Source organism: Chionomys nivalis, chromosome 9, assembly GCF_950005125.1.
Source record: "Chionomys nivalis chromosome 9, mChiNiv1.1, whole genome shotgun sequence".
Classification (NCBI taxonomy): Eukaryota; Metazoa; Chordata; class Mammalia; order Rodentia; family Cricetidae; genus Chionomys; species Chionomys nivalis.
This window is the reverse complement of record NC_080094.1, coordinates 30,016,549-30,031,121: the sequence shown is the minus strand read 5'-3', so window position 1 is coordinate 30,031,121 and position 14,573 is coordinate 30,016,549. Positions and strand designations below refer to the sequence as shown.

Here is a 14,573-nt window from a genome sequence, read left to right as displayed (position 1 = left end):
TTCTGTGGTCATGGTGTCTTGTCACAGTAATAAAAACCCTAACTAAGACAACAGAGTAACACTAAGTGGCATTTAATAAAGATAACTGAAAATGGAAATATATCTCCAAACATTTTAAATCTCAATACATGATTAGGTCATTGCTTAAGACACAATAATTTTCTTAGCTCAGGAAAAAAACACGAGTTAAATTTCAATAAGATATCTAAAATAACTATGGAACATAATTTTTTAAAGTAAGATATATCAGTGAAGACCTATAAAGGCAAAGGTATCATATAAAAATGATTATTGTTTACTTAAATTTACATAAAGCGGCTATGGTAGTTTGAAAGAAAACAGTCCCCAAAGGGAGTGGCACTATTAGGAGGTATGGCCTTGTTGGAAGAAATGTGTCACTGTAGGGTCAGGCTTTGAGGTCTCTTTTCCTAAGCTTCCCTCAGCGTGACAGTCAGTTGACTTCCCATTGCCTGTAAGATACAGCACTCTCAGCTTCAGCATCACATCTGCCTGCACACTGTCATGCCCCCTTTCATGGTCATAATGGACTGGACCTCTGAAACTGGAAGCCACCACCATCAATGAAATGCTTTCTTTATCAGAGTTGCTGTGGTCATGGTGTCTCCTCACAGCAGGAGTAAACCCTAACTAAGACAGGAGTAAAAAGACATGCAGGGTGACTTTATCCCAAGAAAATACAACGTAGCTGGAACAATGGTTCCAAAAAGGAGACAATCTTACAGAAAAATGAAAAAGCCTCCTCAAAAACAAACAAACAAATAAATAGACAGATAGATAATTTGGTTTTAGCATTTCTGATTCACTTTCTTAAAGACTCAAGTGAATATTGAAGAGAGGATGAAAACTTAGAAAAATTAATATATAAAGTAAAAAATAGATGTGTCATTAAATAATCTTCTGAAATTAGAAAACATTACTACATAAAGATGGATAGCATGAAACCAGACTACTGCAGATTATCCATGTGCCACGACATTGTACATCACAAAACTCCCCAGAACCATGGAAAAGGACAAAGGAAAACGCCTGGGCAAAGCTATAAAGTCAGTACAAAACTAAAAGCACTAGAGAAAACCAAACCAAAAATGTAGTTTATTCATCAAACAACAATAATCAGGCTGACCTTGGTCTTCTCATCAGCAGTAAGTTCCAAAGGACAGTACAATGAACTGATCACGAGCCACTGAGTAGGCATTCGAACCCAGACAGAATGTGAAGACAACAGAAACCCAAAGCAGACCAAGGGTACACAACAATGCATACAGTTCCTAGTAAATGGATCTGCAGCAAATTACGGCTACCTTGAGATACACACATCAAAGAAGAGGGGTGCAGTGATCTGAAAATTATGTAGTCGCTATACATGTTTATACATATTTGAAGTTCAAGGAAAGGTATTCCTGAGCTACATCAGTCATATTATTGTCCCTTCCTCAACAAAGTACATAATTCACATCCTAGCAACAAATATTAATCAAAGTAATTCTCTAATAAGAATGTAGAAATAAAAATCCTATAGCAATGGGCTGTATTTACATAACTGGTATTTAATATGCTAATAAAAATAGATTTTTATTAGCATATTAAATGGATAGCAACCAGCATAAGCTATGCAAAACCACAAAACCATTCCCATTAGGTACTAATATATAAATTTAAAAACCTTTCATTACATATTAGCATGCAACACTGAAAACCTTGGAAGCAGATATATGATACATTTCATAAGTTCATCTTTTCACTTGCACATTATATTGAGATCTAACCCCAAGGGGAAAAAAACCTTGTACTAGACATTTCACTGAGTAGCATGAAATTGTGTCATAAGAGGTGGGCTTTGCCATGAAGAAATACCAGCTCTCAGAAGAATCTTATTTGCGCACATGCACCTCACCTAAGAAGTGTCATTCGGGGCCACAGCTGCCATGTTAGTCTCCATTTCATGCAGGCTTTTGGGGTTTGGCTAAAAACTACCACATCTTTTCACTCTCTCCTATTTTTGTACAAGAATAACTAATTAGCTATCCTTTCCATGCCAATTTTTTATTTTTAAAAAAAATCACTTTGAAAGAGTCTGCATAAGCAATGAGAGAGAAATAACCAAGTTTACATGAAATTCTGTAACTTGGTTCTCACACCCCAGAAACTTACATTTTAAATGCTTCCCTCAACGACTCTACAGAGTACCAAAGACTTGCAGGCTAGCTTGGATTAGCCATGCTGTCAAGATCATTCAGTGAAAGCCCCAGGTCTGCAGGATCAGCTATCTGGAAGTAAGGCTTCAAGTCAGTCCTTTTCCTTCCTATCCAGTGTCACATGCACATCAAACACTAGGTGTCACTCTCTAATTTACGATACAGCAAGCATCCGTACAACTCTCTTCTAAGTGAATGTAAGAAACCAATTCATGCAAACAATGTCTCAGCATTAGTGTGAAATCAACATAAAGAGAGAAGATGTGCTCTGTTCTAACATAACACAGCATGCTCACTTGTTACTGTGAATACCCTGTCATTAAGTCTTGATGTGTTTTCTTCCATTACGTTCTAAGGATTCATGTGTGCATTTCCTGTCATCTACATGATCTTCTTTGAGGGTGTCCGTTAACACAGGTCAGCTGCTACCACGCTGGAATGGGTAGGGTACCTGTGCTACAGCAGATAATCAATCACAAGAATGTAATTTCAAACTTCCACAAACATCTTGCTCCAGGTTTCCTTCCTCCAAGGTAACTCAGTAACTTAGTACACTGTTGGGCCAGTCCCAAGTTTCTCACCTCTAGGTTGCAATTCATAAGAGAGACTGTAGCCTGCAGTGTGGAGGTGACTTTATCCACTGGAACAGACACCTTCACTTCAGACTTTGGTGCTCTAATTCAAATTATTAGTACACTACAATATAGTAAGCAAATTATATCCAGAATAAACTAAACATTTATACTCTTTCTACCATCTAGTCTGTTGAGTTCATAAACAAAAGCAGACATCAAAATAACAATGCTACAAAAAAAAAAAAAGGAAAAAGACTTTGGTCCTTTGTTTTAATATGTCCCCAGTATCCAGTAAATGCAACCACCAAGGAGAGATTACAGCAATAAAATCAACATTCCAGCTACTGAGAGGAAGTCAAATCCACCCAATGTCACAGGAATGAAGGGCAGCCTTTGGTTTCACCTTACTTGCAGAGCTCCTGGCACCATGCTGGGACAAGTCCTCTAACTCCTATCAGGAGAGTCTATATAAGTTTTTTCCCCTACTTTGAAGAACCATGAGAGGCTAAACCCAATATCTCTACAATCTCACCTGGAAATCTGCTAAAGTAGGATATAAAACCCATTGCAGCCCAAGGCTCATCACTAACCACACAGTGACTCCTGAAGACAGGGTGTGGCAACGCTTTGCAAATGCAGACCCTGACGCCTACCTAGCATCCCCAAATCGGTGGAGAGGAAAGAGAATGCACTCATGGAGGCCTGGAGTGAGTGAATCCCAAACATCTACTTGTCACCCTGAGTACTGCTTCCCAGACCAGACTCCCCTTCCACCAAAGGAGGGACAGAGAAGAGACAGAGAAGGTCATTACTGGAGTTCAGATATAAGTTCATTCTTCCCAATTAACTTTTCAGCTTACCCTGAATGTTAGCACAGGCTTCAAAGGACTGTCTTGCTAATCGCTATTGACAATAGTTAGACCTGAGCCTGGCATGAAGTATGTACACTGTCCATCTGTCTGATGAATGAATGAATGAATGAATGAATGAATGAATGAATGTATAAGAATGGGCATGAGGAGCTGGAGAGATGGCTCAGCAGTTAAGAGCACTGCCTGTTCTTCCAGAGGTCCTGAGTTTAATTCCCAGGAACCAAATGGCGGCTCACAACCATCTGTAATGAGATCTGGTGCTGGAAGAACACTGTATATATAATTAATAAATAAATAAATAATTTTTTTTTAAAAATGGGCATGAGTTGATAGAAATATTCTGCAGAATGCAGCTTGAAGACAGAATAGTATCCAGATTCTCCAATGGTAGGATGTTTCAAATAGAGGTGTAGGATAGTAGTAGAACTCACCACATGGCAATGAGTTATGAACACAGGTATTCCCCTGGGCTACTACTTGGTAAGTATGCAATCTGAGACAGGTCACCTAACTACACAGACCTCCCAACCTTTCTTCCATAAAAACTGAGAAATGTAGGTGGAGAGATAGCTTGGAAGTTAAGAATACATACTGCTCTTGCAGAAGACCTGAGTTCAGTTCCTAGCACCTACATCTGGTAAAAATTCCAGATCTAATGTGTTCTCCCAGCCTCTGCAGGTACTACACTCACATGCAAACCCACACAGACACACACATATACACATATTAAAAAATAAAATCTTTAAAAACTGGAAATGTAACTCAAAGGTCAAGGCCTACATGTGACCACCAACAGCAACACAAACACACACAAAAAAAAATCAACCTAGAAAGACATAATCTATTTTAGAAGGAAAGGATTAAACAGAATGTTCCTTGTAAAACAGGTTCTAGTCAATGTAAGGTGGCAATTAAATTCATGTTTTGAGGTCCTACATCTCTATTAGAAATGACCAACCGTGATAGACAAATGTTTTTCAAAGAAGAATAAAAATTTAGTCATAACCACAATAACAATAAAATGATGTGGGATTCCCCTCTGTATGCTGTGAATGTGTTTTGTTAATGAAAAAAGCTGCTTTGGTCCTACAGCAGGATAGAATAGAGTTAGGCAGGAAAACTAAGCTGAATGCTGGGAGAAAAAAATGCAGAATCAGGGAGAGACACCATGTAGCTGTCAAAGGAGAAAGATGCGAGCTGCCAGTCAGAACCTTGGTAAACCACGAATCTCGTGGTAAAACATAAAATAATGGAAATGGGTTAATTTAAGAAATAAGAGCTAGCTAGCAATATACTTAAGCTATCTATTAGCCAAAAAGTGTTGTAATTAATACAGTTTTTGTGTGATTATCTTAGGTGTGGGCAGCCAGGAATGAGTAAGTAGTCTCTACCAACAATAAAACAAATATTTAAAAAGCATGAGAATCATCTCCATGGATCAACAGGAACAGAAATCCTAAGTGATATTGCAAGTATCACTTAGCCAAGTCATCTTCCAGAGGGACATGTGCTCCCACTGGAGGTAAAGGCAAACAGATTTCACCTCTGTACAATCATCCACAGCCTGGAACTTATGACCTGAACTACCAACCTTAGTGTTCGTCACTAACTTCACCAGACACTGTACTGTCTAACAGATGACAACACTGTAAAACTACAGTTTCCATTGCCAAAGCTGCCCCAGCGCTTGGCCCTTACCAAGGCAAGGTGTAGCTCTCTCACAGTCCTCCTCCATAGCTTTATTACTTCTTGACTTTCTTCCAACTCTTTTCTGATTTATAGAATAGTCCTGCATAGGATCACTTATATAATTTAACATATCAATAACTTTACCTCTTCTAAAAAGAGCCTTTCTCAATTATTTACATGTTGGTTGAGTATTCATCTCAGAGACCTCATAAACCACTTCTAATGTAGAAAGCAGCAATGAAGTCACTAGTGCCCAGAATGAAACATACAAATTACTTATAAAGCTAGAGCAGAGCATACAGCATAAACAAAAGAAATACAAGTGCATCATTCACCCATATTTACTATGCAAAGTGAAAGTTTTATGAAGCTTTGAATAATATATATTTGTTCTTCTATATAAGAAACTAATTCTCTGTAAATAGTAATGTATCAGTAATAGCTTCCTCCCTAGGGAGGGGTTTCTGGACAGGAAAGAAGGCATCAGACTTTCTTTGTGGGAGGATCAGGACTCAGAACTCTGAAGGCTTCCTACCTTTGGAACTAGTGTCAAAAGGAACAACAACAAATATAACTCTCAAAGCAGTGAATGGTTTTGAGGACTCGGAAACTATAAACAAACAAAAAATAGTAGAAGAGACAGAAGCAAGAAAAGAAAAGGAAAAAGGGTAGCAGAAAGACCTGTGATCTACAAGCAAAGAAGAATGCAGAAGCCAAAGAGGATATTCTCATGCCAACACTGTACTGGACAGATGTCGGATCCTTCTAGTCCCTGAGCCCTATCCTCAGAAGTTCTGGATATTCAACCGGAGATCCCATTAGTAACCCTCAAAGGAATAGAAAAGAATTCTAATTGAAACTACTCCCAAATTCCTGTCAAAAGCTGAAACAAATCCATCTAGAGAAAGAAAGGCTTAACAGAAATTAAATCTGTGTGATTCATATTGAGTTTATAACAGAAGCAAAAATGAAAAAAAAAAGATGAAGAAAAAGAAGCCACTGTGTTGGAAAGATAACCAACAGATTTAAACTACTAAGTACTTTGGATATTAGAATTACCTCTAACCAATAAGCTATCTGCAATTGATATCTGCAAAAAGAGGAAAAATGAATTTGCTTCAACCAACCACATTCCAGGGCAGGCCTCATACTCAGGAGTAGCTATCCAACACAAAACAATCCCCATGGTTGTTGGGATTCTGTTACCGTTGCTGCTTGAGGTGGGGGAGTGCCCCCCTTTTTTTAAGGAAAAGAAAGAACATGAAGTTGGTTAGGTAGGGAAAGGGGAAGATCTGGAAAGAGTTACAGTAAGGGAAGGAATATGATCAAAATATATGAAAAGTTTAAATATGTAAAAATTAAAAATTACCTAAAAACACAAAAAAATACAAATCCTTAAATGCAAGCAAAGTATCAGTTCCTGAAAGATTTAAAATTGGAAGATACAAGAGTCATCATCTATTAATGCAGAGGAAAAAAATTGAAAATTAAAAAAAAAACATCTATATTTTTCAAATAATCTGACAAAACTAAAAATAGAAACAAGTTTATGTTATCTGACAGAGTAACTACTAAAAATTAGAGAATATATTGGTCTTATTGGTGAAGCATGAATATGAGTGAAACTCTCTTTAGGATAACTACATAATGATTCCTTTTATCACTTCTACTGCAAATGTAACTAGCAAAGGGCTGAGCCAGTGCAATAAGTGAAAACACAGACTACTGAAAAGGCTGCCCATTATCCACAGACCAGCAAAGAAAGCAAAACACCCCTATAAACAAAATGTGGACACTGGATAAGTCATATCTACCCACTGCATGAATGGGTAAATGGGAGCTAAATTTTAAGCTGTAGAATAACTATTAGAAAGACTGCTGGGAGCTGGGTAGTGGTGGTGTACCTTTAATCCCAACACTCTAGAGGCAAGGCAGGAGGATCTCTGTGAGTTCGAGGCCAGCCTGGTCTACAAGAGCTAGTTCTAGGAGAGCCTGAGCTATAACACCGAGAAACCCTGTCTCAAAAAAAATCAAAAAAAAGGGAAAAAAAAGAAAAAAGAAATAATGCTGGGAGCACTAGACAAGTCACAAGTGACTGTATGCCATAACATTCAAAACCAAAAACTACACACCAAATTACTCAAGAGTATATGTGACAGTACCCGTGGGGTGTGTGAGTGTGTGTGTGTGTGTGTGTGTGTGTGTAGGCAAACACCAACTATGACATACATTCAGAGGTCAAAGAACAACCTCAGATATCAGTCTTCATCTTGTACCTGGATTAAGGCAGGATCTTTCCTGTTGACCTGTTCGCTGCTGTGGATGCAAGGTTAGCTAGCCTGAGAGCTTCTGGCAATTCTCCTATCTCACTGTCCTATTCCCAGTAGAGTTATGCTGGAATTTTTTTTTCCTTTTATTTATTTTTTTGCTGGAGCTGAAGACTGAATCCAGGGTCTTGTGCTTGTTAGTCGAGTGATCTACCACTGAGTTAAACCCCTAACCCCAGGATATGCTGGGATTGTAGACACCTCCTCTACCTTATTTGGCTTTCCGAGTGGAATCCCAACACAGAGTGTCAGGCTCCTGTGACAAGTGCTTTACCCACTGGACCATCCTCCAGCCTGGTAATATACTACTATACTTTTCTTCTTCTCAGTACAGGGATCTCTGTGTAACAATCCTGGCTGTCCTGAAACTCACTTTGTGGACCAGGCTGGCCTTACACTCATGAAAATCCACTAGCCTTTGCCTCCCAAGTGCTGGGATTAAAGGCATGAGTCACCAGTGCCCAGCAAGGGCACAGGCTTTTTATTATGCTTTTAATATGAAAATATGCTATAGATTCTTTAGTAAATTAGTCCCTTGATATAGAAATAAATAAAATTAGTGAAACAAATGATAGCTAACAGATTTAAGCAATGGGCTTAATTAATGCTCTTGATAAAAATAATTTCTTTGCATAGGTTTCATTCACTGCAGGGAAACCACAGGAAATACAATAACCATGACAAAATAATGCGATGGATCAATGCCTGTTGCCCCATGGAAGGAGAGCAATCCACACCTGCCACAACCAAGTCCTGGGCTGGAAATGTCCCATGCCATACTTTACTCCACTCAATTCACCCACAGAGTTTCCCTTTCCCAGCCTCCCCTCTAGCCAGGTCTGCACATTTGAACTGACTTACATTTTTCTTCTCTGGGCTGGGGAGGTAGCTTAATTAGTAAAGTCCTTTTCACACAAGCAAACATGGTGAGCCTGCTTGTAATCCCAGTCCTGAGAAGGCAGAGACAGGAGGATTCCTAGAGCTTTCTGGTCAGCCAGCATAGCTGGATAAGGGAACTCTAGGTTCCAATAAGTGACCCTGGCTCAAAAACAAACAAAAAACCCACAGTGATTCCTGGAGAACAACACCCACAGTTGATTTCTGGTCTTTACCATGTATACACATGTGCATGTATACACACCTACCCACATACACTTTTCATTTATTTGTTTGTTTGTTTGTATGTTTTTGAGGCAGGGTTTCTCTGTGTGGCCCTGGCTGTGCTAAAACTCACTTTGTAGACCAGGCTGGCCTCAAACCCAGAGATCCACCTGCCTCTGCCTCCTGAGTGCTGAGATTAAAGGCATGCACCACCACTGCCCAGCTTCAGTTTATCTTCTTAGATCAAACTATGCACATACTGCTTCAAACCATGAGTAACTAACATTGAGAATTTATAATCCAGGGATCCACTATGTGGTTCAGTCTATAAAAGTGCTTGAGTTTGCTCCCAGAATGCACTTGGTAAAGGGATAGAACTCCCACCCCCAAAAGTTGTCCTCTGACCTCCACACATACACTGTAAAATGTACACAAACACACCAAATAAGTAAGTAAATGTTTTTCTTAATTTATAAGCCAGGCACAGTGGCACACACCTTAAATTTTAGCATTTAGGAAGCAGAGGCAGGTGGATCTCTGTGAGTTCAAGGCCAGCCTGGTCTACACAAAGAGTTCTAGGACAGCCAGGGCTATGTAGAGAGACCCTGTCTCAAAAAAAAAAAAAAAAAAAAAAGAATTAAAAAGAAAACTTGTAATTTCTGAGTCTAGTTCTTCTGGTGTTTATAATCTAGCACATGCCTAGTACATTTGAGCAAGAAGAATTTTATATTAACACACCCAAAAAAAATTGCCAAAAGCTGGATGTGGTAGCACATCTCTTCAAGTTCAAGACCACCAGCCTGGTCTACATAGAGTTCTAGGACAGCTGAGGATATATGAAGAGACCCTGTCTCAAAAACATTCAAAAGCAAAGGCATTGCCAAGAGGTTGGCAAAATGGTTCATCAGGTAAAGGCCTCTTCTATCAAGCCTGACAGCCCAAGTTCAATCCCTGGGACCCACATGGTGAAAGGGGAGAATTTACTGTAGCAGACATTCACATGCTTGCTGTGGGGTATGCCTGCAGCACAATTCTGCACATATACCCAAATAAAATCTAATTTAATTAAAAAACACACAGGCAAATATCGTTCCAGCTTTAAAGACTACCTTTGTACACAGAGACATAGATATGCAAAAACCCCATCAGTAGTTGCTCTTCAAGAGAACCCAGGTATGATCCCAGCACACACCAGGCAGGTAACAATCATCTGTAACTCCATCCTCAGCAATCTGACACCTCTTCTAGTCTCCAAGGGCACTGAACATCTGGTGCACAGACACAAATGTAGCCAACACACCCCCATCCATACACATAAGTTTTAAAATATTACACATATATGTGGTAAAACTGAGTTTCTGTATATCACCTGCAGTTTGGGGACATAGGACATTTATGTAAAACTCACATGAAAGTTCATATGGAAAGGAAAACAGCAATAACTTATTACTATTTAGAATGTGTTTACTCATCCAACTAGTATCTTTACATCTAGTTGGTCACACAAGCAAGACTCTAGTACACTTTTTAAAAGAAAAATCATATGAACACTTTTAGCAGTATCTGTTGTAAAAGTAGGGAGAGGGCAAGGTACAGCTATGCACGGCCATTTCAGTTTGTCTTCAGGTAAAATGAAGGGTCATATGAAGTGTTGTATTTTTAACAAGGATTTTAAAAGCTAAAATAATAACAATAAAAAGTAGCAATAATAATAATAGTACCAAAACTTACTTCAAAAAGAAAGAGGATGGAGTCCAGCTCCTCCCTTTGTGATTTATTATTCCCTGGAAATTAAAAAAAAAAATGAGTCAACATGCTAGCACTTAAGCTTTAGAATCTCATACACGATGCTGAAAGGCATCTCCCATGCTGCAGACATGCATTAGGAACTAACTACCGGCACTCAGGGGAGCACTGCTAGAAAGAGGGCCCTGAGTTGGTACATCCGGTCCATGTCACCCACAGCCACCTCTTACTCTCTTATAACATCCATGTTTTCTAAAGTTTGTTTCTTAACTAGGTACTCACCAGCTCAAATTATGGTAAAAACGCGTGGGGCAAACCATGATAATATTAACAAGCAGAGCATGACATCTATAGACAAGAATCTGTCTCCTTCATTACACGATTTCACACTTCATTTTTTTCTTTTTTTGAGATAGGGTCTCATTGTTGCTCAGGTTGGCCTCCAACCTTATGTGTACTAAGGATGACCTTGAAATTTTGATTCTCCCACCTCTACCTCCCAAGTACTAAAATTAGATTACAAAAGGTGTGCTACCATACTTAGTTTCATGTGGTGCTGGAATCAAACTCAGGTAGGAAAGGACTCTATCAGCTGAACTACACTCACAGCCCCACAATGCCCTTTTGATAATATTAATCAGTAATATAAAAACTGTACTATCTGCCTCTAGCAGGAATTATCATTTATTGTCTATAGGATGTCCCAAACATTGTGCTAAGCATGTAGCTTAAGTCATCTACCTTAAGAATCAGCAGACAGTAAATATTTTAGGCTTTTCAGATCTCTTACAACTATCAGACTGTGTTGCCACAGGCTGTACATAAATGAAGGGAGATGACTGTATCCAACGAATCCGGTGGTGCATGGCGGTTCATTACTGTAATACTGTTAGTGTGGGAGGTCAAGAATCACCAGGCGCTCAAGGCCAGCCTAGGCTGCACAGCAAACCCTGTCTCAACAAGGACAAAACAAAAGTCAAGTAAGCTATCAGTTGCAGGCTCCTGACCTAACTGAATTCTCATTTACAAATACTAAAAACTGTCTGTTTCTCAGGAATTCTGCTGGGCCCAGGGGACAAAGGAATAAACCAAACAAACAACACTCCCTACTCTGGGGAAGATTACATTTTGACAGTAGAAGGCAAACTATAAATAAGTTAAGAAACCCATGATCAAAAGCAAATGAGGAATACTAAAACCAATATGCAATTCTGACTTGGGAAGTTGGGAAATACTTTGCTGGAAAAGCGACAACTAGGCAAAGATGTACAATGGGCAAAGAAGCAAGCTCTACAGAAATATGAGGGAGTCACATCCCAGGCAGGGAGAGTGGACCAGTTCCTGCAGCTGAGCACATCGGAAAACAGCCAGAAGGACCTGGAGGCTAGAGCAAAGACGGGGAAGATTTGAGCAGATGAGTTTAGAGAGTAGGTGCGGCAAAGGAAGGCAGATCAGATAAAGTCACTACAGTGATTTGAGAATGAAAAGCCACTGAAGACTAGAGCCACAGTGGTCGTGTGAGTTGTGGCTTCAGCTACTATTCTGAAAAGAAACTTGGGGTAGAAGAAAGCACAAGAATGGAAGTGAGGAGACCCTTCCTAAAGCTAATGCCAGTCTAAACAAGGATAATCAGTGTGGGCAAGGAGACAGGCCAATGATACATTCTGAAGACAATCAGCATCTCCAAGGTTTTGCCCTATTCTGAAAGCCTGAATAAAGTAATTTCATTACGCCTAGTAAACATTTTTCTTCTATTTGGGAGGGGGTTCACTTTCTCTTTTGCACTCCAATGCAGACTGCACTAAAAGCAAGAGCTTCCAAAAATCTCCCACTGTTCCTCTTGGTTATCACTGAATCTTTGGGAGAGTTTCCAAAATGGGGCACAGTCTTTTTCCCTACCATAAACAGATGTCTCCTTCCCTTTAATCTGAACTGCCTCACGATAGCCTTTGACCAATGTGACGCTAGCAGATGTGAGGTGTTTTGGCTGATGCTGAGACTCTGAGGCCATCCTGTAAAGGAATTCAATCTGGCCTGCCTGCTGGATAATGAATCTCCACATGGAGAAGTAAGGCATTCTGGTCAATTGTAAGACACGTGAGTGAGGCCGTTCAAAACTGCTGACAAAGGAGTAGAAGCTAGGCTAAACCAGAAAAACTTCCCAGCAGATCTAGTGTACCACACATGGAATAGTAGTTGTTTTAAGGCATCAAATTTGAGAGTGATTTTTCATACTGCACAAACTAACTAATACAGTTTTGAAATACTACAATTTTCTAAAAGAATGGATGTAAAAAAGGTGAAAAAAGAGGAGGAAAGAAGAAGGGAAAATGAGTTATGACAAAATAACTTTGGATAGTTGGCTTATTTTTAAATCTGATATTTTAATTTTTTTCATTGCTATTTTGTTTTTATTTAGGGTGTGTGTGTGTGTGTGCACGCACGGACGCGTGCACGCACATGCATGTGTATTGCAACAAGGTCTTACTAGGTAGGTCTGGCAAATTTCAGACTCACTATATAGACCTGGCTGGCCTTGAACTCACAGAAATCCATCCTCCTACTTCCGCCTGAATGCTGAGGTTAAGGCTTGAGCTACTACACTCAGCTAATTGCTATTTTGACTGCAAAAAAACCATAACCCTTTTCTCCTCCAAAGCAAAGTAGAGCAGAGCAAAACTAGCAAAGTGAATACAGATCATTTCACATTTGGCATATCTACGCTTGGAGCCAAAATAAATTTTCTTAAAGTTCAAGATTTATACCAGCTTAAATTGGAGATGGAAACTGAGAAACACCTTAAGAAGAAGAGCACATGCTGGCATCCCTGGCACAGGCTACTGCGTCATGTGATGTAGGCTAGAGCCCCAAGCTCTTGGTAAGACTCTGAGTCCCCTGCTGCACCAGAGCCCACGGAAGCCTGGGTCCATAGCCCTTCTCCTCCGCACACAGGGCACACTTCTGTTTGATCACAGCAGCTGGGGAAGCCCTTCAGTTTTTCTTTCCTACCAGCCAAAGAGTCTGTCTGCATTCATCCTCTAGCTGTTCTCGCTAGACAAACGCCACTCTGCACTCATCTCTGTCCCTCTACTGTTTGATTCACCCCCCACCCACTTCTCCAAACCCCACTCTATCTGCTATCTCTCTCTGGACTGCCTACAGGTACAGTCCGGAGCAACTCTCCCCATGACCAGCTAAAGCACAGTCTACACATGGCCGCTCCATGGGTGCTTTCCTCAGCTCTGCATCCCTCTGCTCCATGCCCACCTGTCAAGTTCTGACAGTTCCTCACTAAGAAATGTTCTCAGGTCAGACATGAGCTCTCACTTCCTAATCCCACTGCACCTCATCTTTTGGCATCATCAGGCTTTCTGATCTTGCATGCCTTGAAATCCCTCCCCCCTGGGCTTCTGTGACAACACAATTTCCTACCACCCTTCTACTGATATATTTCTCTCCTCTTTATTTGCTGACTCCCTTTTCCTTGATATACTTTCTCCCTTGGCAACAGCAGCCTTCTATCCCCTTCTCCCAAGCTCAGATAACCTATATTTCTGCTGCCCAGCCAATACTTATCTCTGTGTTCCACAAGTACCTCAAATACAGACTGGTCACAGCTGCCTTCATCTTCTTGCCTCCCAAATATTGTTCTCCTTTGGTTTCTGAAGGTACAATCATACCTCATAAGTCAAACCGGGACCCTGAAAGGTTCTTTGACTTCTTCCACTCCTATGTATCCAGTCTCACAAGAACTCTTTCTCTTCCCTTAATCACCACCTTGCTGTGTTAGCAGCTCTCGCATGAGTGACAGCACCAGTCAGTCCCCCAACTCACCTCTGGGCCCTATTCACTCACCACTTAAGTTGTCTCAGAGGTAAATGTTTTTATGGGATCTAACTAAAAGCAAAGACCCAAATCCTTAGCCTGGAAGTCAAGGCTCAAGATAGGATTTCCTACATACCTCTATTACCTTAAGTTGCAAGAAAAAGAAACAAACACATTCCCCACACATGCCCTAAAGGCACACTGCCTTTGCTCAGGCTCTGT

General features: G+C 40.1%; 1 protein-coding gene across 3 annotated transcripts in view; it reads right to left on the bottom strand.

The window, feature by feature from the left end:
- Positions 1–14,573, bottom strand: part of Ralgapa2 (Ral GTPase activating protein catalytic subunit alpha 2) — a 272,467-nt gene that overhangs the window by 223,252 nt on the left and 34,642 nt on the right. For all 3 annotated transcript variants that reach the window (XR_009057697.1, XM_057780304.1, XM_057780305.1), the window contains exon 3: positions 10,512–10,564. Coding sequence is in view for 2 of the 3 variants with exons in the window: in XM_057780304.1 (XP_057636287.1) it covers positions 10,512–10,564 (53 nt within the window). In the remaining variant the exon portion in view is untranslated. The remainder of the gene's footprint in view (positions 1–10,511; positions 10,565–14,573) is intronic.